The following is a 25,920-nucleotide window of genomic DNA, read 5'->3' as shown; positions in this document are numbered from 1 at the left end:
TGAATAAATTGAACATTTATTTTTAAACCATTGTATGTTATAACAGAAGAAAATTATGAATAAAACGAACTAACTGTTCATATATCCTACGAACCTACATGCTTTGCCCATATGGTATTCAACAAAAATAATAGAACCACATGGACAAAATCCATCCCTTAAATATTCTTTCAAAAGGAAAAAAGAAGTGCTAGGGAACATCCAAGCCAAAAAATTAATACCCATTTCTCTCCTCTTCCATCTCAACCCTCATATTTTTTGAGAAAACAACTACTAGGATAATTTACAACTTATGAGGTACTGTGATCACCATATAATCAACTCAATTAGGAGGCAGAAGAAAACAGTCAGAGTTGCAACTGTCCCAAACCTCTACCAGATGATCTTGAAGGGGGCCTATTCAAGTCTGAAGCAGCTCGCTTTGATTCTTCTGCTATTTGTACCTCCTGAATAGGGAAGAGGAGAGAATGAAAAACAGAATAGCAGCAGTCCGAGCACATAATTATATATCTTGTTTTGTGCCCCTTCCCTGACCCATACAAAATCTGTCAGTCATCTATCCTTCTGACAGCTTGAGCAAAATTAGTCATGTCAGAAAATTTAGTTCCCCCTTGAACAAGGACGCGTAAAGCTTAATATGCAAGTTAAGTATTATCCGTAAAATCAGTAGACAAAAGCATCAGCGAAGAAGTGGACAAAGGAAGCAGAGAAAAACCTTCGTCCACGAAGTAGAAACAAAACGTGATTGAGTCTGTGACTTTGAATGCAAATGATGTTGCTTCTGAATTTGCTGAAACTGCTGCAGCTTCAAAGCAAAGTTTATACCATTATGCATGTCATGCAAATTTTCATTGAGGCCCCCATCCTCAGAGATTTGTGAGCCTCCTCCATAATTAAATTGAGAATAAGGAATCCCAGATGTTCTCCTAAATCTCTCTTCCTTGAAGGAGTATGAAGGCACAGTTTTCAAACGAGTGCGAAGAACCTTAAAGGCTGCACTTTGCTGCATCAATTGATTAAAAGATGTTTTAGATTAGCAAGAGCACATATAATTGAATTATAGTGATGAGGATATGGAAATTTGGCATGCAATATTTCTTTTTTGACTCAGTATCACATGTCAGATAGGTAAGCATCAATGATGAGAAATTTTACATTAAACCTCACACAACTGACATTAGTTGTGTCATGTGTGAGCGTTCTTATAAGTTGACAAGTGTACATTGTGGGTCCCACAATCTTCATTCTCATGTCCTACCTTCTCCACCCACCATGCACTGTAACTAGAGATGAATTCATTACTCGTCTAATTTTCTTACTCGTTGACACATCACATACCCTCTCCACCATGTTCTCTCTCTCTTCAATCTCATCCAATTCCCATATCCTCCAGTTTAAAGTCCGAAATGGGAGCGCTACTAACCCACAACCTCATCTCTATTTTGATTTGGGTAATGAAGTTTGAGAAATCAAAAAAAATCATGTGAGGTTTGGAAGGAATTGAAATATGGATAGTGTGTATAGAATAAAGAGTAAAAGGGTGGTGCTGTTAAGAACTCTCAGCTGCAAATGGGGTTGTGGAGAAACTGAAAAGATGGGTTGCCAATAGGAGACCTTGAAGAGTTTGGTTCTAGTTTGGTGGAAAAAAGGAAGTAGGAATTTTTCTTTTTTGGACGTTTAAGTTGAAAAAACAGGCTTCATTGATTTGGCAAACTATACTGCTTTCAGGGAAAAAGGCCAAAAATACCCCTCTACTATTATTTATTGTTTAGATATACCCTCCGTTATACTATCGGACTGAATATACCCTTATAACGTTAGGCGAACTTTCAAATTTGCCCTCATTTTAACGGACTGAACACGTGGAAACTATTAAACAGAAGATCCACCACTTGAATAAAAAGACCCAGCCCCATACCCTAAGCCATAGCCCATTCAAACCTCCCCTCTCCCATTAAAATCATTTAATCCAACGGGCAGTAATTGGGTATTTGCTAAGGACCGGCGAAGAGGATGTTGTTGTGGTTGATGATCCATGTGCTTGTGCTTGAAGAATTTTGAATTTAACAATGTTTCTTGAAATGGGTTTGGTTCCTGTTTTGTGTATCCATAGAAAATATATAGAAAAATGATAGTGAAAATGTTTTTCTCGGTTTGGGTCCTAGGCCTGCTGATCTTTTTCATTTCCTTCTGTTGTGTATTTCTGGATCTGAATATTATTTTTTTTCATTTCTACTTTTACTAATTATTGTTTTTACAACCAGTTTATGTGAACCTATTTCCTTTTTGGTCCGTTCCAAAAAGAATGACCCCTTTCTAAATTTGGAAATAATTTTGTTAAAACTTACAATTCTACTCTTGATGAGAAACTTTTATAACCACATAAATACTCTGGGCCCCTTTTTGAATTGTTTAGGACCACAAATTCCAAAAGTCTTCATTTTTTCTTAAACTCCGTGCCCAGTCAAACAGGTTCACATAAATTGGAACGGAGGGAGTACAAAATTTAGATTTTTTAATATTTAAATTTTTTGCAAAATTGTTTTGAGCCTACTACCAAGAAAGAAAAGTTCTTTCCTCTTTGCATAAGTCGACAAACTATCTTAAAATCTTTTTTTGTTTAAAGTCTTTAAAAGAATTTGAAAATAATTATAAAAAAACATTACCTCACAAAGTAGGGGTAAGGTCTGCATACACACTACCCTCCCCAGACCCCACGGTGTGGGATAAGACTGGGTATGTTGTTGTTGTATAAAAAACTCTTCTTCAAATTTTTTAAGCAAACTCCGTCAGTAGCAGGCTTTAAGAGGAATTAAAGATCCTGTTATCATGTTGTATTGCCATAGTGGAAACCTTTTAAATTTTCTGTGTCATGATCAGTTTGGTATATCAGTTATGAAATCTAATTTTGTTTTTTACTTCATACCATAACAGTCGGATGTCTGTGCATTTACTGAGAAAGAGAATAAATGATCGAGGATTATGGGTTTACTGGTTTTAATGGGAGGGGGAGAGGTCCGAATGGGCTATGGATTAGAATATGGGGCTGGGTCTTTTTATTCAAGGGTTGGATCTTCAGTTTAATAGCTTCCGCGTGTCCAGTCCGTTAAAGTGAGGGCAAATTTGAAACTTTGCTTAACGGTAAGGGTATATTCAATCCGATAATATAACGGAGGGTATATCTAAACAACAAAAAATAGTAGAGGGATATTTTAACCCTTTTCCCTTGCTTTACTACCAACATCACCAAGTAGCCATTGGCTTCTTAAGAGATCTGATAGCTTTTGAAGGAGATTTGGTTTCCTTGGAGCCAATTCAACCAACAGGGGATTGAAGAGACCGGCCGAAGGAGGAAGCAGAGTGAAGGAAATAAGGAGAAATCTATGGCTGAAGAGCTGGGTGAGGGAGATACTGGGCCCGCATCATACACTTATCATGTACCTTAAATCTCACACAACTATACATGTGTCTCACTAATTGTAAAATTTCTCATCGCAGATAATACAGAAGCAGCAAGAGAGTGACAATAAGCAAATATTCACTTTAAAGGAAAATGAATATTCAGATTAACTCTTTGTTAGAGTTGTCAGTATGACTATACATGAAAAATTAAGCAGTTATGATCACTTTAAGCATAAAATCAAAGCCCTGTCACACCAATTCTAACGATATAAACAACAGCTCACTGAATTACTCATGCGACCATATGCTCAACTTTTGGCACTGTATTAAATTAGACTCAAGAAACTAAACTTGGAAACAAAAGTTGATACAAGGAAACTCTTAAGACACATACCAGATGAGAATTTTCTTTTTTCGTTTTTGAGAAAGCCAGATGAGACTATTTTTTATGCAATCTTTATAAATGTCTCTCAAGAATTATGGAAGCAGCAGGAACTTCTGGAACGAAAGTTCTTGCTTCTCTCTAGAACCTCAAACAATAATCAAGGTATCGACTTGTTCATTTCTGTGAATCAACCAAAGACCTTAAGAAATTCTAAGAGCTCCGTTTTGAATAAAAAGGTGACTGCCTGGACAGTAATGTTATTCAACGATGACTGTCATGTGAAACGAATTAGACCGTAGTTAATGTTCTCTGTTTCTACTTGTGAAACAAAGAACCTGAAAAAATGCCTAAAACTTGCCTACTTGGGAGATTCGATCAGAACTCTCAATAAATGGTAGTAAGCCGGTTATAGGAGCCTGTAATGCAGGAACATAGCTGAATGACAAAAGATACGCCCTGCTCCACATGGAAAAATTGGTCACAAATGGAATGATGAAGGCTTCAAATGGAGTCGAGAGACTAAATTGAATCTGTTACTCAGCAGAAGTCCGAGAAAGACAATATCCAACCCAACTGTCAGATAGACACCTGATGCTATATATTGAAAGAGTGTACGTAAGAGGCAACAACACCTAATAGCACTGAAAAGATAGAAAAAGAGCCCAAAGTCGTTGGGCCATGTCTGGGTTCTACAGTTAGGTCACGATGAAAAACTAAGGAGGGTTCATATTTAAGACTGTCGTGGAAAGATCAGACAAAGATGGAGCCAAAGAAAGAATGGCCCAATGCTTGACCATGCTCCACAATGCCCAGAAAAGCAACTCAGGTTGTGAAGGACTTACATCTGGCCTGGCCCATAAATCCTAATTAAAAGAGCCCACAGCAGAATTTAATCGAAAAACCAACAACAATGTCCACCGATATTGTGGTGCCTTCTAGCTTCCAAATCAAGTTAATGGGAAAGCGGCCATAGAAAACGGAGCAAACAAAGCAGCAGGAGGTGGCTAGAGACAGGTCGACAAACTACATCTTGCCACTGATTTTCAAGGTCAAAGAGTCCAGCAGAGTAGACAAAGAAACAAATGAAGACCACGAATCTTATTTGAGGGCGGCGAAGCAATAGGACAAAATAGGCCAGGCGCCATAGATCCAAAATCCAAGTTCAGCACCATAAGCAGGTTGGAAAACCCTATTTACTGCAAAAGAAAGAAGGTTAGGCACGAAATGACGGGAAATTGAGAAAAAGTTGGAAGAAGCAGGCCAAATACTGAAGAACCCTAATGGCGAGAGTCGGTGCATTGGCAGCGAAAAAGCAACAATCAGGTAGCGGGCTACCACGTGGCAAGAAAGTCACACCTCTGGGATGAAATTCCAGCAGAAGACAGTAATAAGAGGAGCAAGTGGTTCGAAAAGGTAGAGGGAGCAGGGGCAACTTTGAGGGGTTGGAAACAGATGATGGGGACGAGAACGAGATGGGAATGGGCAAAGTTCAGGTTTCCAAAGGGTGGGCAAAAAGTTACTAGGATTTGGAAAAACTTTTAGGTTGTCTTTTCAGGTTGAAATGGAGAACATTGCAATTGTAGTCAGAAGTTTAAAGTGGAGGCGGCGAATTGTTATGAATAGCAAATAGAGCTGGGTTCAAAGAGTGAGTGGTATGAGGATTTTAGCGATGCCATAGAAAGTGAATTTGGAGGCTTGACACAAAGTATCAGGTATTATGGGAGGTGTCATCTACCTGAAAAAAATATATTAAAAACCATCTCAAAAATTATGGGAGGTGTGTATCATAGCAGACAACTATGGGACTCAGGAAGTGGGTTATAGGACTACTTAGACCACCATGCCATGTGGTGGAAGCCTGTGGAAGAAAATATTGAAATTATAGGAGTTCTTCAAAAATATTAACTTCAAGATGGAGAATGGAGCCCAGGTTGATTTATGGAGACAAATTTTTTTTTCTCAGAGAAATAACTGTATCACAAAGCAGCACTAAGGAGAAAATCACTTCCCTGCAATTCACAAGATTTCTTGTCAGCATACAACAAATTAGCATAGTATATAGGTTTAGATGAATCTGCATGACTGAGAAGTCGAAGAGGTCCAGAACCTCCTTGAGCTGTTTGTATAAGGAGAAAATCTCAATCTTTCTCAATCATGTTTGAAGACAATCGAGATGGGAGACACATATGTAACGACGACTACACAGTAGTCATTCTATCATAGATTTCAGAGGACATGATTTTTCTCGCTCAGATTGGGTTCCCAAAGCCCAAGAAAGGTATACTTTTTAATGTGATTTAGCTTAGTGGGGAAGCCACACTTACATTGATGAAACTAAGGAAAAGCTTGTCAGCTCATGCTTCATTTATAAAAAGGCAGGGCATGATGTGAACCACTTATTACTTTATTTTTCAAGTGGCACATAGGCTATGCAGACAGCCTGGAACTTTTAGGAGCTTGATTGAGTGACGACTTCAGACACCTTCAAAAGGATGCTGCAAAGTTGGCCATTTAGGAGGAAAAAGAGTAAAGAAGGGAAGTGACCCTCACACTTTTTGACCCATCTACAACAACAACAACAAAAAACCCAGTGTAATCCCACAAGTGGGGTCTGGGGAGGGTAGTGTGTACGCAGACCTTACCCCTACCTTAAGAAGATAGAGAGGTTGTTTCCGATAGACCTTCGGCACAAGAACAGTAGAACTTTTTGACCCATCTGTAGAAAAAAAAACCGAAGAGCTACCGAAAGGTAGAAAATACCTTGTTACAGATTAAAGAAACTTTAATGTTCTTGTACGTTTTAGGAGCACCTATGAGATATTAGCAGAGATGATTTGTATCTCTTTGTCAAGAACCATTTTTTTGCTCGAGGTTCTCTACCTCTTGTATAACTCTTTTAAAGAAGTAAGATCTACTAAACGAACAAACGAGAATATATTTGGTGCAAAGATCTTCAACTCAAGCAGTCACTAGAGAACTAATTCAGAACACACCTGGGGTAGCAGCATCAGCAGACCATATAAGGCTTTTAACAACCATATGTATCTTCCAGGTTCAAGAAGCTGCAAGGAAACAGTCAATAAGTAACTCCCCAAAATGTTGTAATGCAATCATTAAGTTGAGCACAATCAGTACATCCAACCACACAAAAACTATGAGTTAATTCAACTGACACCATGGAAAAGAAAGGCATCGCTCAAATTAGGTCCACAACCACTTCATCTGCACACACAGAACGATCAATCTGGAATCTGGAGCAAAAATTAAAGCCTGCAGAAGATGTGTTATTGGTGAAACATTGGGAATTTTTTTGGTAATCTATCAGCCTTTTTGCTGTATGATATGTTGGTATAAGATTGTTCAGTGAAGTAGATATGTCGATAGTAATTTAGAGGGTGTTTGGATTGGCTTAAAAGCTGGTCAAACCAGCTTAAAAGCACTTTTTAGCTGGTTGGAGTGTTTGGTAACTTTAAAAACAACGTTTAAGCCAAGTGCTTTTAAGCCCAAACAAGCTAAAAGCAACTAGTTAGGAATCCTAACTTATTTTTTATAGCTTAAAAGCTGATTGAGTTTGACCATATAATTTACTCTTTTATCCCTAATAATCTTTTATTTTCCCAAATATCCCTTCAAAGCCAAAAGCCCAACGTTCTTTTCCTTCTTCTCCCTCCACTGTTCCCATTTTTGTCAACCATTTCTAATGCCATTTTCATGGCATATCCCATTTTATATCTATTGCTTTTCCCTATTTTTTAAAATTTTGTGCCCTTCTACTTAAAAAATAAAATAAAAAAATTTGTGCCCTGATTTTATTTTCATGATTCCTTCTAATCATAACCACATTTTTATTTTACTCCTCCTTGTTTGATAGTATATTTACTAATAATTATTTTCTTGAATTCTTTGTGTTTTGAATGGTTGCGTTTCTTTTATATTGTCAAACAAACAATGTCATAATTGTTTGTCTAGTACAAAAACTAAAATACAAAAATATTCGAAAAAGTTAAAACAAATATATAGCACTAATATAGTAACTTCAAATGAAAATTTATCTAAACATAAATAATTTTTTCTAATTTTTTTTAAAGGCAATTCCCCAAAAATAGCAGACTTTAGTGTTAACAGCTGTAAGGATATTTCAGTCATTTTAACAGAAAAAGTGCTTACCAACACTTATTTACCAAACACTTCAACAACTTTTTTTCAGCTTAAGCACTTTTATCCAAACACGCAACTACTTATTTATAAAACAAGCTCCAGCACTTAAAAGTGCTTTTAAGCACAGTGCTTAAAAGCCACTTTTTTTAAGTCAATCCAAACGGACTCTTAATCTGCTTTACTCCAAGTTGTTTTCCGCTGCCCATTTACTTGCGATGCATCTGAAATATAGACTACAGAAGCATCTTGGTCCTTTGGCATGCTCCACCGAACATACTAGAAAGTAGAACCATGTGCTTGTAGGAGCGAAGAAAGCATTCTTGATGTAATAATACTAAGCATCCAGAAGCATCTAGGAGTGAAAAATAACAGAATGCAACTTAATTCTAAAAGGCAAAGGAAAGAAATGTTACGTTTTTGCTTCATTAAGCAGTTTTCGTCATTGGCATCTCTATTTTTTCCGGCTGAAATAGTTGGTCTCTACATCCTAAATTGGGATAAAAGAAGCACATATCACTAAGAGAGATGAAAACACTCAGTTGCTTTTGATTTTGGACTACCTCTTCAACAATAACCCTCAAAGTGAAAAGTTATTTACAAGATCCCAAAAAAAAAAAAGACGCGCTTGCTTCTGCCAAAATCATAAACAAACATAAGGAAACAAAATTTCAAGTATTAACAACTTGATAAAAGGACAAACTGAAAATACCTGCAGCCTAAGGTAAGCAAAGGTTGGAGTCTCCAGAAGGTGGATCAACTTGTCCAGTTGGACTAAGAACTTAACATTGATGTCTTCCTCAACCAACGAATGAATAACAGAACTTGCATGTTGATATGCCTGTAATGTAATCCCAAACAGATAGAAGACCAAGGTCTATTCTGTTCAGAAATAGGAAAAGGGGTAAAGACTTGGAGAGACACAAGTGAAAGTCCTGTCCTACCTGAGCTAATAGGCAGAGGCTAATTATCGCCATTGGCGAATGGCACCATGATGCATACAAGGAAAGAAATAAGTTCTTCCCATCAGCATTGACCAGCGATTGTTTAAGAAGATCTCGAAGGTCGGACAACTCCGACGAAGTAAGCAAAATCAAGTTTAAGGCCTGAAATAGGAATCAGCATACTCAGCCTTTTTTTCAAACATTACAGACCCGAAGAGAGCTGCATAATTCTAAGTTTCTCTAATATGTTCTTTGATAAGTTTCTCCAAACAGTGATACTTAAGTATAATGACTGTAACTAATTATTTCGTGCCATTTGTTAGAATCAAGATAGTCTCCTGATAAACATCTGTCAGAAGTAAAACCTGAACCATGATAGATGCAAAATCAAAATCTGATTCCCCTTCAAGTATGGTAGACAGTTCACGGTAAACTCTTTCAGCATCTAGAAGGAAACACAGTTGACGAATTATCAAAGCTCCACGCCTGAGAGGAAATTAGAAGGTGTGAAGCTACCAGAAAAGGATCTCAAAACAGTTAAGAAACAATGAAAAGACACCAACATCGCACCCCAAAAACGAACAGAAAAAAACAATTACTTTTCTAGAAGTGAGTGATCAAGCTGAAAGTTGTGAATCAGGAACACAACAAGCTGGCGGAAGTGTTGAGGATCTTCAGCTATACATGCATGCACCTCGAGCACCAAAAGCACTACCTGAAAGAGAATTAACACTCTCAGCACAATAGCAGGAAACTCCCTATACAATCGCAACCTCAAATTAGTGGATGTGAAGAATCAGTTGAGCATATTATTATTATAATTAAGGACTTTTCTTTCGGATAACTGAAAAAAAAAATCAGTAATATCAATCTAAACCGAAAAACAAAACAAAAACATCTGCCCAACCCTGACCTCCCCACCCCCTTTCAAATAAAAACCCTTCCAACCAAAGGAGGTTGACCATAGATTAGAACTAGCAGCTACAATACAATTGTCTTTTACCTTTTATTTTCTTTACAAGTTAGGGTTAATCTGGGTCAAGACGAAATATGAGAGACAGGCATTTATGGAAATATGCAGTTCACTAAGCTTAACTATGAAGATTAACCAGCTCAAGAATGAATTCAACTTGTTCAGATAGAAGATATTCATGGCAATAAACTAGAAAATAACAGCCAAACTTTACATAGTAGCAAAGCCAAAGTGTAGGAAGACAATCAAGAGGCTTTTTGGTTATTGTGCAAAACAGCAAGTATTTACAAGCTTTTGTACCAATACCAAATGATGCTGGTGTAAATTTCATAAAACATGGGGTCGGGGACAATCTAGAAACACTAATTAGCTGTCATGCATAAACACTAATAATATCAAGAAGGGTCAAGAATAAATATCAAAAGAGAGAAGGACAGGAACTACTTATAATACCAAATTTTGACAATAAACTATATCAGAGCAGCAAACCAAGGGCAAGCCCAAAGATACGAATAAAATTCAAGTTTGAAAAGCCAACAACGGGACAAGAACATCAGCAAAGAAAAACAAGGTTGCCATGGCCAGGTCCAGCAGAAAGGTAATGTGAAATATAACTTGCGTTGATCATAACTGTGAACCTAGCAAAATGACATCATCCAGGCAAACTAATCTTAAGCAGAGTAAAGCAGGATGAAGTACCTCATCAGAGGGATCTGATAGCGCCTTTAGAAGAGAATCAAGGATGTCATTAAGAAAAACTAAGACCTGTTTCAAAAATAAGAAGAAAAATGAACACATATGCTGATAAAAATTCAGGAACCATAGAAATGTAAGCAAAAAGAAGCAATTATTGATCGACCGACAAAGAAATCTTTGTAAAATAAGGTTATTATCAAAGCGTTCACACACAATATACATCATATTACTTCTGAAAGTTGAAACAAACATGAAAAATATTTTTAACTTGTAAGGCAAAAATATGATTAGAGAAGCAATAATTTTTCTAACAATTAAATTATAAATGACAAATACATAATCTTACCTTTAAAAATCTAAATAATTCTTAGTTATCGATGAGGAGCATTATTTGAATGAGACTACCATATGCAACTTTAATACACCTGAACCGTACAGCAATGCAGGATCTAGTGTTCCACTCTCCTGCACTCTTATCCTCCTAGAAGAGAGAGAAGAGAGAACAAGCACGGGCAAAATGCGGAACCTTTCTTCCACTGGATGTAAAAGAATGGCCTATGCTAAACAAATTGAATTTGTTCTGTAATTTAAGTTAAAGTTATGAAGAAGAAAAAAAGAAATGTAAGTTCCAAGAATCAATAATGCAGCTCTTTCTAGTAGGAAGTCCTTGATAATTCCTATGACTACTCCACTCCCACCTAACAATGAACTAGTAGTGCTTATACAATTCCAGGCTCCATTACCCAGCTTCTAAGGAAACCCATTACTCCATCCACGCTGATAATGCAGTGTAAATTAAAGATATTGAGCCATGTTTCAACTTAAATAACCATCTTCATGACCATGACAAAGCATACTCATCATGCAATAACAAAAAAGAATGGTTCACATGATGTTAAGTTTTCAGTTACCTCTGAGCGATGTCTATTTAACAGGGTTGACATCCAGTACAATGCTTCAATACGTGTTGCCTCCCATTCACTGGACAACTGCCTGATAAGCAGATAAGACAAAGTTTATAAGAAACCTAAATAATATTACAAAAGCCACTGTCATACAACTACTTTGACTGCTGACAGTGAATGCAACATCAAGAGAAAACTATTTCAAAATATCAAACACTATATTTTCCTATTTAATGTCATACCTCTGAGCAATGGAGAGGATTGCTCCTACATCAAATCCCTCGGCTGGATCAGCCTCGATACCTCGAAGTTCTTCATTCGTTTCGCGAGCAACCTGATTGGAACAAGCAGAGAATAGGATAAAAGTGAAAAGGAAGACACAAAAGGAATAACAAGAAGCACAAACATCAAAAAAGAAAAGGTGGCATGAGAAGGAAAAAATGTAAAGTACTACAACCATAAGACAGTGTGCTTACAACTCTTATTTTCTCTTCTTTATCAGATATACAGGGCAAAATTGCTCCCAGAATGTCAGCGTAATAAGGCACAAGCTGCTCTCCACCAAGTTTCACAAACTCATTTATCTGTAGAGCAAAGCAGTCTATTGAAATTGATATAACAGATCGAAGCAAGTAGTGAACTAAAAAAGAGCATCCCAGTGCACAAGGCATCCCGCATTCTCGTAGGATCCGGGGAAGGACTGCACTCCAAGGGGTGTGATGTAGATAGCCTATCCTAATGCAAGCATTGCTTCCACGGCTCGAACCCGTGATCTATAGGTCACACGGAAACAACTTTACCGTTGCTCCAAGGCTCCCCTTCGAAGCTAAGTAGTGAACTATTAACTATTTTTATACCAACGAAACCCAAGTAAGGGGAATAAAATATAAAATGAAGCTAACCATAACATGATGTTTGATGAATCATACATGTCAAGGTCCTTACCCAAGTTACAGCAGTCAACCGAGTAAATTCATCCTGCGAGCCCGCCCTCTGTACCAGTATCTCTGCCATGCGACCATAATCTACAGACTTGAAAAGAAGCTCTATTTCAAGTTAAAAAGTAATCCAAGAAAAAGACATACTAAGATTTGCTTTTTAACAAAATATCTATGATTTACCCAAAAAAGATATTTTTCTTACTTGTAGAGGTTGGAGACATAGAAAAGATACATCTGCCATGTATAAATCAAAAGCAAAACAACTACTAAAACAATACTGATAAACACAAGCTACACTTGAGAGTAGCCATTTTTTGCATCACCCTAAATTACTGAGCCACTATAATAATACTCCCTCTGTTTCAACTTATGTGTGTTAGTTTAACTGGGCACGCAGTTTAAGAAAGTGCGGAAGACTTGTAAATCTTGTGTCTTAAACTAAAGATATGTATAATGTACCAAAATGCCCTTGAATCTTATGGTCTTAAATATGCCATGTAGAAAGTTAAAGTTAAAGAGTTACTAAATATAGAAAGAGGCATTCTTTTAAAAACATACTAAAAAGGAGAGTAAAACACATAAATTGAACAGAGGGGGTAATAAAGAACTGCAAGTTGTATTATTCCTTTTTTTTGGCCATCTAACCATTATATATCATTTAACAGTTTAACAATCTACATGTGGCAGTAATCTTACTGGAGAATTCTTGATCTCTTGCAAAAACTCTGAGAGCGCAGAATCAGCCTGTTGTCTTATTTCATGGCTATTATCACTCAGCATATTAAATAATCCTGCAGTAGATCAACTCAAGTAAGATCACATTGATGTGAGGAAACAGAGCATTAAATCGCACAGGACTCTAAACTTGATATACAAGCACTAACCATCAAGAAAATCAGGAAGAAAACCGAGCATATCTATATCTGGAACACTGTCTAAAACTGTGATCCATCCAACAAGAAACTGGCGAACATAAGGATTGAGGACATTCATCCGTTCTCTCAACAATGGAATAAATTCTTCAATGCTGCATAAGAAATTAAATAATCAATTCAATGCTATTTCCATACAAGACGCATCAACCAGACAATAGTAAATTCATTCCAGTTTGAAGATATTGGTAGTATTAACAGCTCACCTGAATTGATCACTCTCTGTGACAATGTCCTGCATCCCACAAAAGTTGCAGAACAATGTAATAATACACGATCAGTCAAAATATCAAACTTGTGAACATCTTTTGATAAAAATAACTGATCAGTTCAGAGAGAAAATACTGGCACTCCCATGTCACCAAGTGTCCAGTCCGTCAAATAATGCATGGGAATGAGAAATAACTAAGAATAAGTAAAAAGAGAGAAAAGAAGGAACCCAAGCTTATCTACCCGTAACAAATAGAACTATATTCTCTTAACTATTCTCAAGAACCAAAAACATGCAGGCCTCATCTTTGATCCACAAAGACCCTCAATTCCATAAAGTTGTAATTTATGTTATTTTCCTAATATTTAGGAATATAAAAATAATTTTTAAAAATCCTTACTAAATCATTCCTTATTTGAACTAGGTAAAAAGACCTAATAATTAAGACTTTAAAAGCAATTAAAGTTTTACCTTATATGAATCGTTAAAAAAACTACCAATAACCAAAAATCAGCAAACTAAATCATAAACCATCGGGAAAGAGTAGTACATTATGACGACTCAATAACTATAAAAAAGGATTAGTGGTACATTACGTATGTTTTTAAAAATATTATTTAATGCTAGTAATTTAATTAAATGATTTTATTATGTTCTTTATATAGACCAAACCAAAGTTGCTTATGCCATTTGGAAGGATGAACAAATATATTAAGTCAAATGCAACAAAGTCAAATGATGGAAATCATAGACATGAAAAAGAAATTTCAAGTGACTAATGATCAATATTAGTTTGTATACTTTATCTTATACTATAATATTTAAAAAGTATACTCAATAATTAGAACAAATAACCGTAAAATAATTTAAGAATATATATATTATACTATAATATTTCAAAAGTATACTCAATAATTAGAACAAATAACCGTAAAATAATTTAAGAATATAAGAGATACAAAATGATTCGCAATAATCAAAAGCACAAATGATTCTACAAACACAAAATATCAAAAATTTAAATGTCAAATTGACATTTTTATCATTTGAAAATAGATTTCTTATTAGATAAAATTATAATTACAGTAAAATAATTTTATTATTAAAAATTTGAATCAACAAAAAGATATGTTATTTTCTTTTAATGTTGAGAACAAAAATTAAGTTTTTGAATTAACAAATTAACAAAAGAATGGAATTAGATTCCTTTTAAAATTCATCATATAAAAAAAATTAGCTTTCGAGTTGACTAAACTCTTAGGGTATACGAATTTATTTTCATAATAAGAGTATTGGCAATGAAAGAAAATCTAAAAATAAAGTAAAATCGATTATAGTGTAGTAGTAAGAGTTAAATTGGTAAAAGTAACCACAATTATCATAAGACATTCTCGCATAAGTACTCAAAAATTGCAATACGACACTGAGAACTTATCTGGGCTAGAATGTTTTCTCTATTATCCCAATATCCATAATATTATACTCTTTAATTCAATATCAAAATCTAAAAATACTTTTGAAGTGACACCTATTAATTGCATGTCAGATATACATTGTTTAATAATATTTATATAAATTTTTAAACTATTATAGTTATTGAGATGGGATACATGCGCAAAGCGCGTATCCTAAGACACGTATATACATATATTATTTCTTGTCCTTCACCTAATCCTTTGTCCTGTCGAAATGCAATAGCAAGTAGTACAACATCCAATGACATAAAGATCTTTAATTTTACCTTTACAAGCCTATCCAAAAGATGAGCAGCACTTTGCACATTAGCATCTGAATCTGCTGAAAGCTTACATAATGCATCAAAGATCTGGTTGAAGAACACAATGAAATCTCCTCTTACAACCTGCAAAAGTAGCACAGTTGAAGTCAAAAAAAAAAAGTAAAGTAAAAAATTGCAAAGTACAACTTCCATTATCTATCTCACCTTTGCTATATTATACAGAGCTTCACAGGCGTAATAACGAACTCTGCTATCTTGATCCGAGAAGGAATTTAAGACTGGTGGCACAATTTGCTGGCACATCACATCCAGACAAGGTGTAAATTGCACATAGAGAAGCAAACTGTTGAATACTAGGCATAATCCAAAAATGTTTAACAGCACCAAGGAAGCACAATTATCAACCTCTCCAGAACAAGCAAATCATAACAACAAATCTAATAATCATGTCGAAGAATAAACTTCAGAGACAAAAGTAACTTTGAATTATAACACCCAAAGAGAATAACCAATATGAATCTTTTCAATCCACTTTTTTCTCATGATGCATGTAGTTTACCAACAAAGAAAGCCCAAAATCAGAGTTTTTGCCCATTCTTGGCAGAAAAATTGCTTACTATACAATAGAATGTACAAAATCACAGCTCTCTGATTACAGAATGGACATAATAGAAGTTAAAATAGATTAAAAGCTCAGGAATAAATGAAATGAAAAGAAAATACGCTACTAATCTATGAGTTTTTAACCAAAATCATCCTTCTTGTTTCACCTCAACTTCCACTACATCCTTATAATATTCTACTTAACCAAAAAAACATCCTTTAAGTTTACCACAACTAACCTAAAACATCCCTCCGTTAATATCTCCATCCACAGTTGAAGGGTCCTTTATTCTTATGTTCACTTTCCTTGCCCTTTTCTTTTCCAGAGAAGGGAAAGCCTTCACCTCCGGCAAGCTCTTCTTTGTTACATCTTTTTTCGTCTTTGGTTTTTTCCCGTTTCACGAAATCCATTGTAAAATGTTCTTTCATAATCCGCTATTTTTCTATCTTCTTACCGTTTCAGATTTCCTATTACTTTTTGAGATGGAGATTTTTTTTCCTTTTGAGATGGAAAAGATTTCCTATTACTAATAAGTAAAAACTTTTAATTTTTTTTTTTGCAGGAAATGAATTTTTAAATTGATTTTGATGCCTTTTTCTATATTGGGAAGAAAATGGTCTGCGAATTAGACGTGTATCACCAATCCAACAGCAATATTAAAATTTACAGTGAAAGGTAAAACTTTCACCCAAGATGAGGTAGTTCAACGATTAGAAACCCCATTTCGAGCTTTCCAAAAGTCATTTTTTGCTCTGTCAAAGGAGGAAGAGGATGGAAGATTTTGTGAGAAAAGGGGGAAAAATAGAGAGGCCACGAAAGATCCGTCGAATGTAGACGGAAATATTAACGGAGGGACGTTTTTGGTTAACTTTGGTAAACTTAAAGGATGTTTTTGATTAAGTGAATTATTATAAGGATGTAGAAGAGTTGAGGTGAAACAAGAGGGATGATTTTGATTAAAAACTCACTAATCTACCATAGCACTAAAGGTACCGCAAGCCCAAATCTTTACAAAAATTTTTTGAGGAGCAAATTTCTTTGGAGATATGGAATGATGTACTAGACAAATGTGATAAGAAATTGGCTAGATGGAAGACACAATATCTATCACTTGGTGGCATAACCACTTTGATAAATAATGTGTTGGACGCCTTACCTACATATGTTATGACGTTATTTCCACTTCCTACCAAGGTGGAGAAGAGGTTGGATGTTATCAGGAGAAATTTCTTATGGCATGGAAACACAGGAAAGAAAGGGTATAATTTGGTGAGATGGAAAACAGTACCCTCAAGTAAGTGGCATGGGAATAAGGAACTTATAAATTCATAACAAGAGCTTAATGTGTAAATGGCTATGGAGGTATGGCAGGGAAGAAAATAACTTGTGGAAAGAGGTGGTAACTCAAAAATATGGGAAAATAGGTCATTGGTGCACCAAACCTATCAACACAGCCTATGGGGTGAGCAATTGGAAGTCCATCAGCCTCTCAGCTAATACTGAATTCTGCCATCGGAATGGCAGAAAAATAGCATTTTGGTCTGATAAATGGATAGGGCATGAACCTTTAAGAAATAGGTTCCCTGAATTTATTTAGGTTAGCACTTCTGCCTAAGTCAACAATCAGTGAAGTATGGAGCCAAAATGGATGGAATCTCACTTTCAGGAGAGCATTAAATGATTGGGAAATGGAGATAGTGACTGCATTCTATCTAACTATGGAGGGACTGAGAAGACCCAATGACAATGAGGATACCATTGTATGGAATGGTATGGGCAGCAAGGTATTCACAGTAAGAGATGCATATGCTTATTTCTCCAATAATGGACAGCAGAACATCAACTGGCCTTGGAAGCAAATTTGGAAGATCAAGATACCTTATAAGGTTAACTGCTTTACATGGCTAGTTGCAAGGAGGGCTTGTCTAACTCAGGATATTCTTCAGAGAAGGGGTATGCCATTAACCTCCAGATGCTTCCTCTGCAAAGCTGAATCTGAAAACAATAGCCATCTCTTTCTCCATTGTGCTTTCACTTCCCAACTATGGAATCTATTTTTGGCCCTGGTAAATTTGAAATGGATAATGCTGGGAAACACGTGTGATCTACTGAAAGCTTGGAACTATGCTGGTAAAATGGTCCGTCAGAAAAAATGGTGGAGGATTATCCCACTTGCATTTGGTGGACCATATGGAAGGAAGGAAATAACAGATGTTTTGAAGATAGGAGTAGCTCCATACAAGTAGTTAAAATGAATTGTATTTTAAATTTTCACTTTTGGTGTAAAGAGTTTTCTGCAGGAGATGCAGAATCTATTCTATAATTTTTGGAAGCCTTGTAAAGTTCACTTATCCTGTAAATACTGTTGCCAGCATAATATTTGTGATGATGAATAAAATTTGTTACCATTCTCAAAAAAATCAATAACAAAGCAAATCATAATGGAATATGCTCCTCTGTCCCAATAGACAGATAGTTACCACACACCACTTCACTTCTAATCACTACCCCAAATGCTTACTTTGTTCCCCTTCAATGACTTACAGTCAAGGGACCTGGATCCAGGAAAAGCTAAGTTGCTCGTACTCTTCACTTTTGGTGCCGCACCCGTATCGACACGACATGGGTGGGGGTGTGGGATCCGTACCGGATCCGGTCAACCGATTTTTGGTACTTTGACCAAAACCGACTGAGAAATTCGGGGCAGATATAACCATTTCTGAAATAAAAATGAAAGCTAGGATGAAATTGGAGAAAATGGAATACCTAGCATATAAAAATTTATATGTCAGTTCTTTTCCTTTTATTTCCTTCTCGGATTCTCCTCTTTATCAATATTTTCTCCTTCTCGGAATACCTTGTAAGTTCTTCACATATAATTTCTCATAATTTAGACATATTTTAATAACTCTATTTTTACTGGGTCGTTATTGTTGTTGTTTAATAACTCTATTTTCAGATATTTGAATTATTTTTAGCCGAATCTCAATACCCATATCCACACTTAGATTCGTATCCTCGAATCTTAAAATTCAGATCATGAAGGATCCGACCTCTAGATCTGCACCCGTGTCGGACACCTGCACCCAAGTCCGAGCAACTTAGAGGAACAACAACAACAACATACCCAGTATTATCCCACCGTGGGGTCTGTGGAGGGTAGTATGTACGCACACCTTACCCCTACCTTGTGAGGATAGAGAGGCTGTTTCCAATAGACCCTCGGCTCGGCTCAGGAAAGCATAAGCACCACATTAATGAAAATATAGACAAGAAGGGACAGTACCAAAAAGTTATATAAAAGCAGAATAAAAACAACAAGACAGTAAGGTGATCAACAATGAAAGAAAACAACGGTTAGACATAAAAACCTACTACCAACAGAAAGCGAGATTGCGTGCCAATACTACTGTTATGAACACTCTAGACTACCTACTCTACTACCCTAATCCTCGACCTCCAGCGTTAACTGTTGAAGCTGCAGCATAACTACAATGCTGACCACTAGTAGTATCTGTCTTGTGCTTTAGCAAAGCCGCATAGGGACCCCAAAATGAGCCCTTCTCAATATTTCTCACTAAAGCTTAAACAAACTTCTTATCAAAGCAAACTCGTGCAAATAATCTTTAATAGTCAGCTTTCAACCTCGCATGCAGTCCAACTTGTTGAGTCCCACATCGACAATGAAAAGGATGGGTGGTCCCCTTATATGGACTTAGGCAATCCTCACCTCTTGAGCTAGCTTTTGGGGTTGAGTTAGGTCCAAGATCCATTTATCATGGTATCAGAGCAGAACCCATCCCGATTTTCCGATGCTGGGCCCCCATAATTGTCCACGCTCCAGATGTCCAGTACTGGGCGTGAGGGGGTGTTGAGTCCCATAATGACAATGAAGGGGATGGGTGGTTTCCTTATATGGACTTGGGCAATCCTCACCTCTTGAGCTAGTTTTTGGGGTTGAGTTAGACCCAAAGTCCATTTATCACAACTGAAAGTTTTCTTTTTCATTTTTCCTTTATGATTTAGTCTGCTGAATGGTAGACTGAACAATCATGTTTTTAAGTCATAGTCAAGATTTCATAATTTTCCTCATCTCCTTTTCTTATAACATTTATGTGACCTCTTACTCATTTTTGATTATGCTTGGTCGGGGCGACATAATCTTGATTATGTTGTCTCAAAATGCAGATACATATTCATATAAATGCCAAATCCACATTCAAATTCTACATACTGATTAAGAAGCTAAATAGTATTTACATCCAATGAATATAGCAATCACTAATAAACACAATAAAAGCTCTTTTGCACCCAAAGATGCAGCCTAGCGGATGGACCAACGAGACCACGATTCAAATCCCAACTGATGCAAAATACATTAGGTAATTTCCTTCCTTTTGTCTTTGCCGGTGTTTTCAAAAGCATAAATAGACACAAAAAAGGCACTTGAAGTGACATGCGATGTTAAGTAGTTAGTCATGTATAGTGTCCCACATCGGGAAGTAGATACCTATTATTATGTAATCACTGTATATAAATAGGGTTGTACAACACTTTAATTAATTAATAAGATTTTTCTCCCGTGCATTCTCACATGGTATCAGAGCTTCGGTAAGAAAAGATCGTTGTGCGTCATTCCAGCGACATCCGGGAAGAAAGAACTCAGTCACCGTGCAATTTTCCGGTGACCTAAGTGACTGTTTGCGTCAAAGTCACTATTTATCAGTGTTGTGAACAAACCAACACCACCACAAGGTTCGCCGTAGTCCCGCGACCAAACCCTAGAAAATCCCATCGGAAAACTCATAGCCACGCGCCCTCACGCGCCGGGCAGAGTCCAAATTTTCCGACGAGATCTGTGCACGGTCGGGCGCGTGAGACCCCTTACAACCATTCCGACGAACTTCCTTCAGGAAAGCTTACTCGCACAGCAATTCTGAGTCAACCAGTGCTATCCCCGACAAATCCCGACAACTTTGGACTTTTCCGGCAAGCTACAGTGTTTCCCGGCGTGAACAGTGTTTCCGGCGTAAAATAGTGTCCTGTTTTTCTGCTGTGAACAGTGTTTTTCCCAGCTATTTTTTCAGTTTTCCCGCCGGAGTTACTGATTTCCACTATTTCAATTTAACCCTACTACTTTTAGTCAAGATTTTGAGAAATAACAACAACAACAACAACAACCCAGTATAATCCCACTAGTGGGGTCTGGGGAGGGTAGTGTGTACGCAGACCTTACCCCTACCCTGGGGTAGAGAGGCTGTTTCCGATAGACCCTCAGCTCCCTCCCTCCAAGAACTCCCCACCTTGCTCTTGGGGTGACTCGAACTCACAACCTCTTGGTTGGAAGTGGAGGGTGCTCACCACTAGAGCAACCCACTATTGTCAAATTTTGAGAAATAAATTGTAGCGAAATGGGATCCAATAGTATGAATGATTGGATGGTTTCTCTACCGGATTATATTGAGTTCCTTCAATACAAAGCATGTAAGCAGACATCTTCAGGGACAGATTCCGTTGTTCAAACGTGTAATAGTGTGACTTGTGTCTCCCAATCTTCATCCTCCGATTCTTGGGTCATTGATTCAGGTGCATCTGATCATATTTCTGGTAACAAATCTCTTTTTACTAGTATTTCGTATTCTCAATATCTTCCAACAATTACAATGGCCAATGGGTCTCAAACCATGGCAACTGCAATAGGTCAAGCAAACCCACTTCCTTCTTTACCTTTAGATTCAGTTCTTTATGTTCTCAATAGTCCTTTTAATCTCATAGCCGTTAGTCGCTTAGCCAAATCACTAAAATGCGTTGTTCTATTTCTTGATGACCTTATTTTTATACAACACAGTACGGGGCGGATCATTGGTACCGGGTGTGAATTAGATGGACTTTATTACCTTATCCTTACAAAATCACATGGACTCACATCTTGTCTTCCTTCAATAACCTGTCTTGTTACCGATTCACCAGATTTATTACATAAACGGTTGGGACATCCCAGTTTGTCAAAACTTCAGAAAATGGTACCTGGTTTATCTCACTGTCCAATCTAGAGTGTGAGTCATGTCAGCTCGGTACGCATACCCGCTCCCATTTCCCTCGGCATCTTGATAATCGAGCAGAGTCACCTTTTACGTTAGTCCATTCAGATGTTTGGGGTCCTAGTCGGGTCAGTTCTACCTTGGGATTCCGCTACTTTGTCAGTTTCATTGATGATTATTCCAGGTGCACTTGGATATTTTTGATGAAAAATCGATCTGAGTTGTTTTCTATTTTCCAGACCTTCCACGCTGAAATTCAAAATCAATTTGGGGTTTCTATCCGCATATTTCGTAGTGATAATGCCCTAGAGTATTTGTCTTCCCCATTTCAGCAGTTTATGAACTCTCATGGGATTATTCATCAAACATCTTGTCCGTACACATCTCAACAAAATAGGGTAGCTAAAAGAAAGAATAGACATCTTATTGAAACTGCTCGTACCCTACTCATACAATCTCATGCCCCGTTGCGTTTTTGGTGGGATGCAATTCTTACATCTTGCTATCTTATTAATCGTATGCCATCTTCAGCTATCCAGAATCAAGTTTCGTTCTCTGTCCTGTTTCCCCACTTACCTTTGTTCTCTCTTCCACCCCGTGTCTTTGGAAGCACGTGTTTTGTTCATAACCTTACTCCAGGAAAAGATAAGTTAGCTCCTCGTGCTCTTAAGTGCGTAGTTCTGGGTTACTCGAGAACGCAAAAGGGGTATCGATGCTATTCTCCTGACCTCCAGCGGTACCTTATGTCCGCTGATGTTACCTTCTTTGAAACTCAATCATACTTCACAGGTCCAGGTAATCACTTAGATATTTCTGAGGTACTACCAGTTTCATCTTTTGGAGATTCAGTCACTATCTCTCATTCATCTTCCTCTACAACTCCAGCTCCACCACCTACAGCTCCAGTTGCAACTCCACAACCTATAGCTCCAGTTCCACCACCTATAGCTCCAGTTCCATCACCTAGTCCAGTTCAACCTTCTGCAGCTCCACCACTCTTGACTTATCATCGTCGTCCACGTCCAGCATCAGGCCCAGGTGATTCACGTCCTGCATCAGATTCTGCACCTACTGCGGACTTGTCTCCTCTTAGTCAACCAATTGCACTCCGCAAAGGTGTACGATCCACACTTAATCCTAATCCCCATTATGTCGGTTTAAGTTATCATCGTCTGTCATCACCTCATTATGCTTTCATATCATCTTTGTCCATTGTTTCTATCCCTAAGTCTACAGGTGAGGCACTATCTCATCCAGGATGGCGACAGGCTATGATTGAGGAGATGTCTGCTTTACATGCGAGTGGCACTTGGGAGCTTGTTCCTCTTCCTTCAGGTAAGTATATTGTTGATTGTCGTTGGGTTTATGCGGTCAAAGTCAGCCTGGATGGCCAGGTTGATCGGTTTAAGGCTCGTCTTGTTGCAAAAGGATACACTCAGATTTTTTGGCTTGATTATAATGACACTTTCTCTCCCGTGGCTAAAGTAGCATATGTTCGTCTCTTTTTGTCCATGGCTGTTGTACGCCATTGGCCTCTTTATCAGTTAGACATTAAGAATGCTTTTCTCCACGATGATCTTGAGGAAGAAGTTTATATGGAGCAAGCACCTGATTTTGTTGCTCAGGGGGAGTCTAGTAGTCTTGTATGCCGATTGCGCAGGTCACTATATGGTTTGAAACAGTCCCCTCGAGCTTAGTTTGGTAAGTTCAGCACAGTTATTCAGGAGTTCGGCATGACTCGTAGTGAAACTGATCACTCTGTGTTTTATCGGCAGTCTGCTCCTAATCTGTGTATTTATCTGGTAGTTTATGTTGATGATATTGTTATTACTGGCAATGATCAGGATGGTATTACTAATCTGAAGCAACATCTATTTCAGCACTTCCAGACTAAGGATCTGGGCAGATTGAAGTATTTTCTAGGTATTGAGGTCGCTCAGTCTAGCTCAGGTATTGTTATTTCACAGCGGAAGTATGCCTTAGACATTCTTGAGAAGACTGGAATGATGGGCTGCAGACCTGTTGACACTCCTATAGATCCGAATGCTAAGCTTCTGCCTGGACAGGGGGAGCCTCTTAGAGACCCTACGAGATATAGGAGGTTGGTTGGCAAATTGAATTACCTCACAGTGACTAGACCTGACATTTCTTTTCCGGTGAGTGTTGTAAGTCAGTTTATGGATTCTCCCTGTGATAGTCACTGGGATGCAGTTGTTCCCATTCTTCGGTATATAAAGTCAGCTCCAGGAAAAGGGTTACTATTCGAGGATAGAGGCCACGAGCAGATTGTTGGGTACACAGATGTTGATTGGGCAGGATCACCTTCTGATAGACATTCTACGTCTGGATATTGTGTTCTAGTAGGAGGTAATTTGGTTTCTTGGAAAAGCAAGAAATAGAATGTAGTTGCTCGATCTAGCGCCAAAGCCGAATATCGGGCCATGGCTATAGCAACGTGTGAGCTAGTTTGGGTCAAACAGTTGCTCAAGGAGTTGAAGTTCGGAGAAATCAGCAAGATGGAACTGGTGAGTGATAATCAAGCTGCTCTTCATATTACGTCAAATCCGGTGTTCCATGAGAGGACTAAACACATTGAGATCGACTGTCACTTTGTCAGAGAAAAGATACTCTCAGGAGATATTGTTACAAAGTTTGTAAAGTCGAATGATCAGCTAGCAGATATTTTCACTAAGTCTCTTACTGGTTCTCGTATTAGTTACATCTGTAACAAGCTCGGTACATATGATTTATATGAACCGGCTTGAGGGGAGTGTTAAGTAGTTAGTCATGTATAGTGTCCCACATCGGAAAATAGATACCTTTTATTATGTAATCACTGTATATAAATAAGTTTGTACAACACTTTAATTAATTAATAAGATTTTTCTCCCGTGCATTCTCACAAGCGATAAGTACAGCACACACTTTTTAAAAATGAAGTGTACAATTTACATAAATAGTTTTAAAAAAAAAAAATTCAGCATCCAATATAAAATATAAAATAATACCGATATTAATCTAACTCCTCAAAGTTGAGATTCTAAAAATCTATCAAGATGTTTCTCATTTTAGAGCGCACTTATCTAATGTTATCTCAAGAAGATGAAGGAACCACTAACAACACAACTTCCTATTACTAAACCTAACTGCTCAAAGGCTTCCTTACATTAGCACAAAACTCAAAATTGAACATGCCATGCCACTTACCTCGAGATGCTGCGCTGCTTCTGAAGTCAAACCAACAGTTACAGCAGCCAATCCTATCAACCCTCCCTAAACCAGTATTACACACCAAAGACGGAATTTTTTATTAAAAAAAAAAAAAAGTCAAATTATACTCTTGACCTAAAATGTAAAAAAGAAAAACTCACTTTGCGGTGATTAGCTTGAGGGGAATATGTATACTCCTGAGTCAACAAATGGATGACTGAAGTGACCTTGTCGTGATCACCCGCCACAGCCAATTGCTTCACTATCCCTTCCAACTGCACAAACAGAAGGGGAATTCAAACTCAAGATCCAATCAAAAGCCCTCTGAAAATAACACCACAAAGTACCTCAAGGGCGGCATTTTTGCGCTTCTCGTACAACTTATCAGAGAGATTACGCAAAACAGAAGCAGGAATCACAGATAACGCTTCTATAGTAGCCATATCAAATGAATCAAAAACCCTAAAAAGATCCTTCAGAGGAATAATAAAACCAGGAATTTCCCAATTCTTTTTTATCCAACACAAACATCTAAAGGCAGTTTATTTACTATATACGGGCAGTAAGTCTACAAAGGAAAAGCCGGAAGAAATAGATCTAAAAAGGAAACAAAATCAGAGAAAATTCGAAGCATTGAATTGAGGATTTTTTTTACTTCTGGGGTTTTTGGTTTCGTTTAGGGGGTTCAGCTCAGAGGTGCAGTAAAAAAGGGGAGAGGGAGAGGAGTCTTTGCTGCTTCTAACGGTTGGGATAGTATCGGCCCCCAAGCCTCTGCAATGTGTT

At 37.4% G+C, this 25,920-nt stretch overlaps 1 protein-coding gene and 1 long non-coding RNA gene across 4 annotated transcripts; both read right to left on the bottom strand.

The window, feature by feature from the left end:
* Positions 1-25,920, bottom strand: LOC104107615 (protein VAC14 homolog). Of its 2 annotated transcripts, XM_009616496.4 has the most exons (20): positions 25,485-25,919; positions 25,299-25,412; positions 25,135-25,200; positions 15,487-15,576; positions 15,286-15,405; positions 13,540-13,568; positions 13,286-13,428; positions 13,098-13,192; positions 12,406-12,492; positions 11,937-12,044; positions 11,703-11,794; positions 11,467-11,548; positions 10,559-10,624; positions 9,486-9,601; positions 9,252-9,372; positions 8,887-9,048; positions 8,655-8,783; positions 6,781-6,849; positions 716-1,003; positions 1-446 (listed from the first exon to the last, which is right to left on the bottom strand). In XM_009616496.4, the coding sequence occupies exons 1-20, from the start codon at positions 25,578-25,580 to the stop codon at positions 348-350; spliced, it is 2,172 nt and encodes a 723-aa protein (XP_009614791.1). In that variant the 5' UTR covers positions 25,581-25,919; the 3' UTR covers positions 1-347. The 2 variants fall into 2 exon arrangements, with proteins under 2 accessions (XP_009614791.1, XP_033515151.1); XM_033659260.2 differs by lacking the exons at positions 1-446; positions 716-1,003; positions 6,781-6,849 and adding an exon at positions 8,379-8,432 and having other exon boundaries at positions 25,485-25,920.
* On the bottom strand, positions 18,101-25,128 carry LOC138896854 (uncharacterized). 2 transcript variants are annotated; one of them, XR_011410297.1, is made up of 3 exons: positions 24,831-25,128; positions 18,835-20,331; positions 18,101-18,794 (listed from the first exon to the last, which is right to left on the bottom strand). It is a non-coding gene; the product is annotated as an uncharacterized lncRNA (long non-coding RNA). The 2 variants fall into 2 exon arrangements; XR_011410296.1 differs by having other exon boundaries at positions 18,101-20,331.

Source organism: Nicotiana tomentosiformis, chromosome 8, assembly GCF_000390325.3.
Source record: "Nicotiana tomentosiformis chromosome 8, ASM39032v3, whole genome shotgun sequence".
Taxonomy (NCBI): domain Eukaryota; kingdom Viridiplantae; phylum Streptophyta; class Magnoliopsida; order Solanales; family Solanaceae; genus Nicotiana; species Nicotiana tomentosiformis.
Note: the sequence above shows the minus strand (reverse complement) of the source record. Positions and strands in the feature narration are given on the sequence as shown.

Excerpts from the sequence above, each read along its gene's own strand:
- LOC104107615 (XM_009616496.4), bottom strand. The coding sequence starts at position 25,580 with ATGGCTACTATAGAAGCGTTATCTGTGATTCCTGCTTCTGTTTTGCGT. Across the intron at positions 13,569-15,285 it reads TTTTGGATAGGCTTGTAAAG|GACATTGTCACAGAGAGTGA; the intron begins GTAAAATTAAAG and ends TGTGGGATGCAG. Across the intron at positions 12,045-12,405 it reads GGTTGACTGCTGTAACTTGG|ATAAATGAGTTTGTGAAACT; the intron begins GTAAGGACCTTG and ends TTTGCTCTACAG.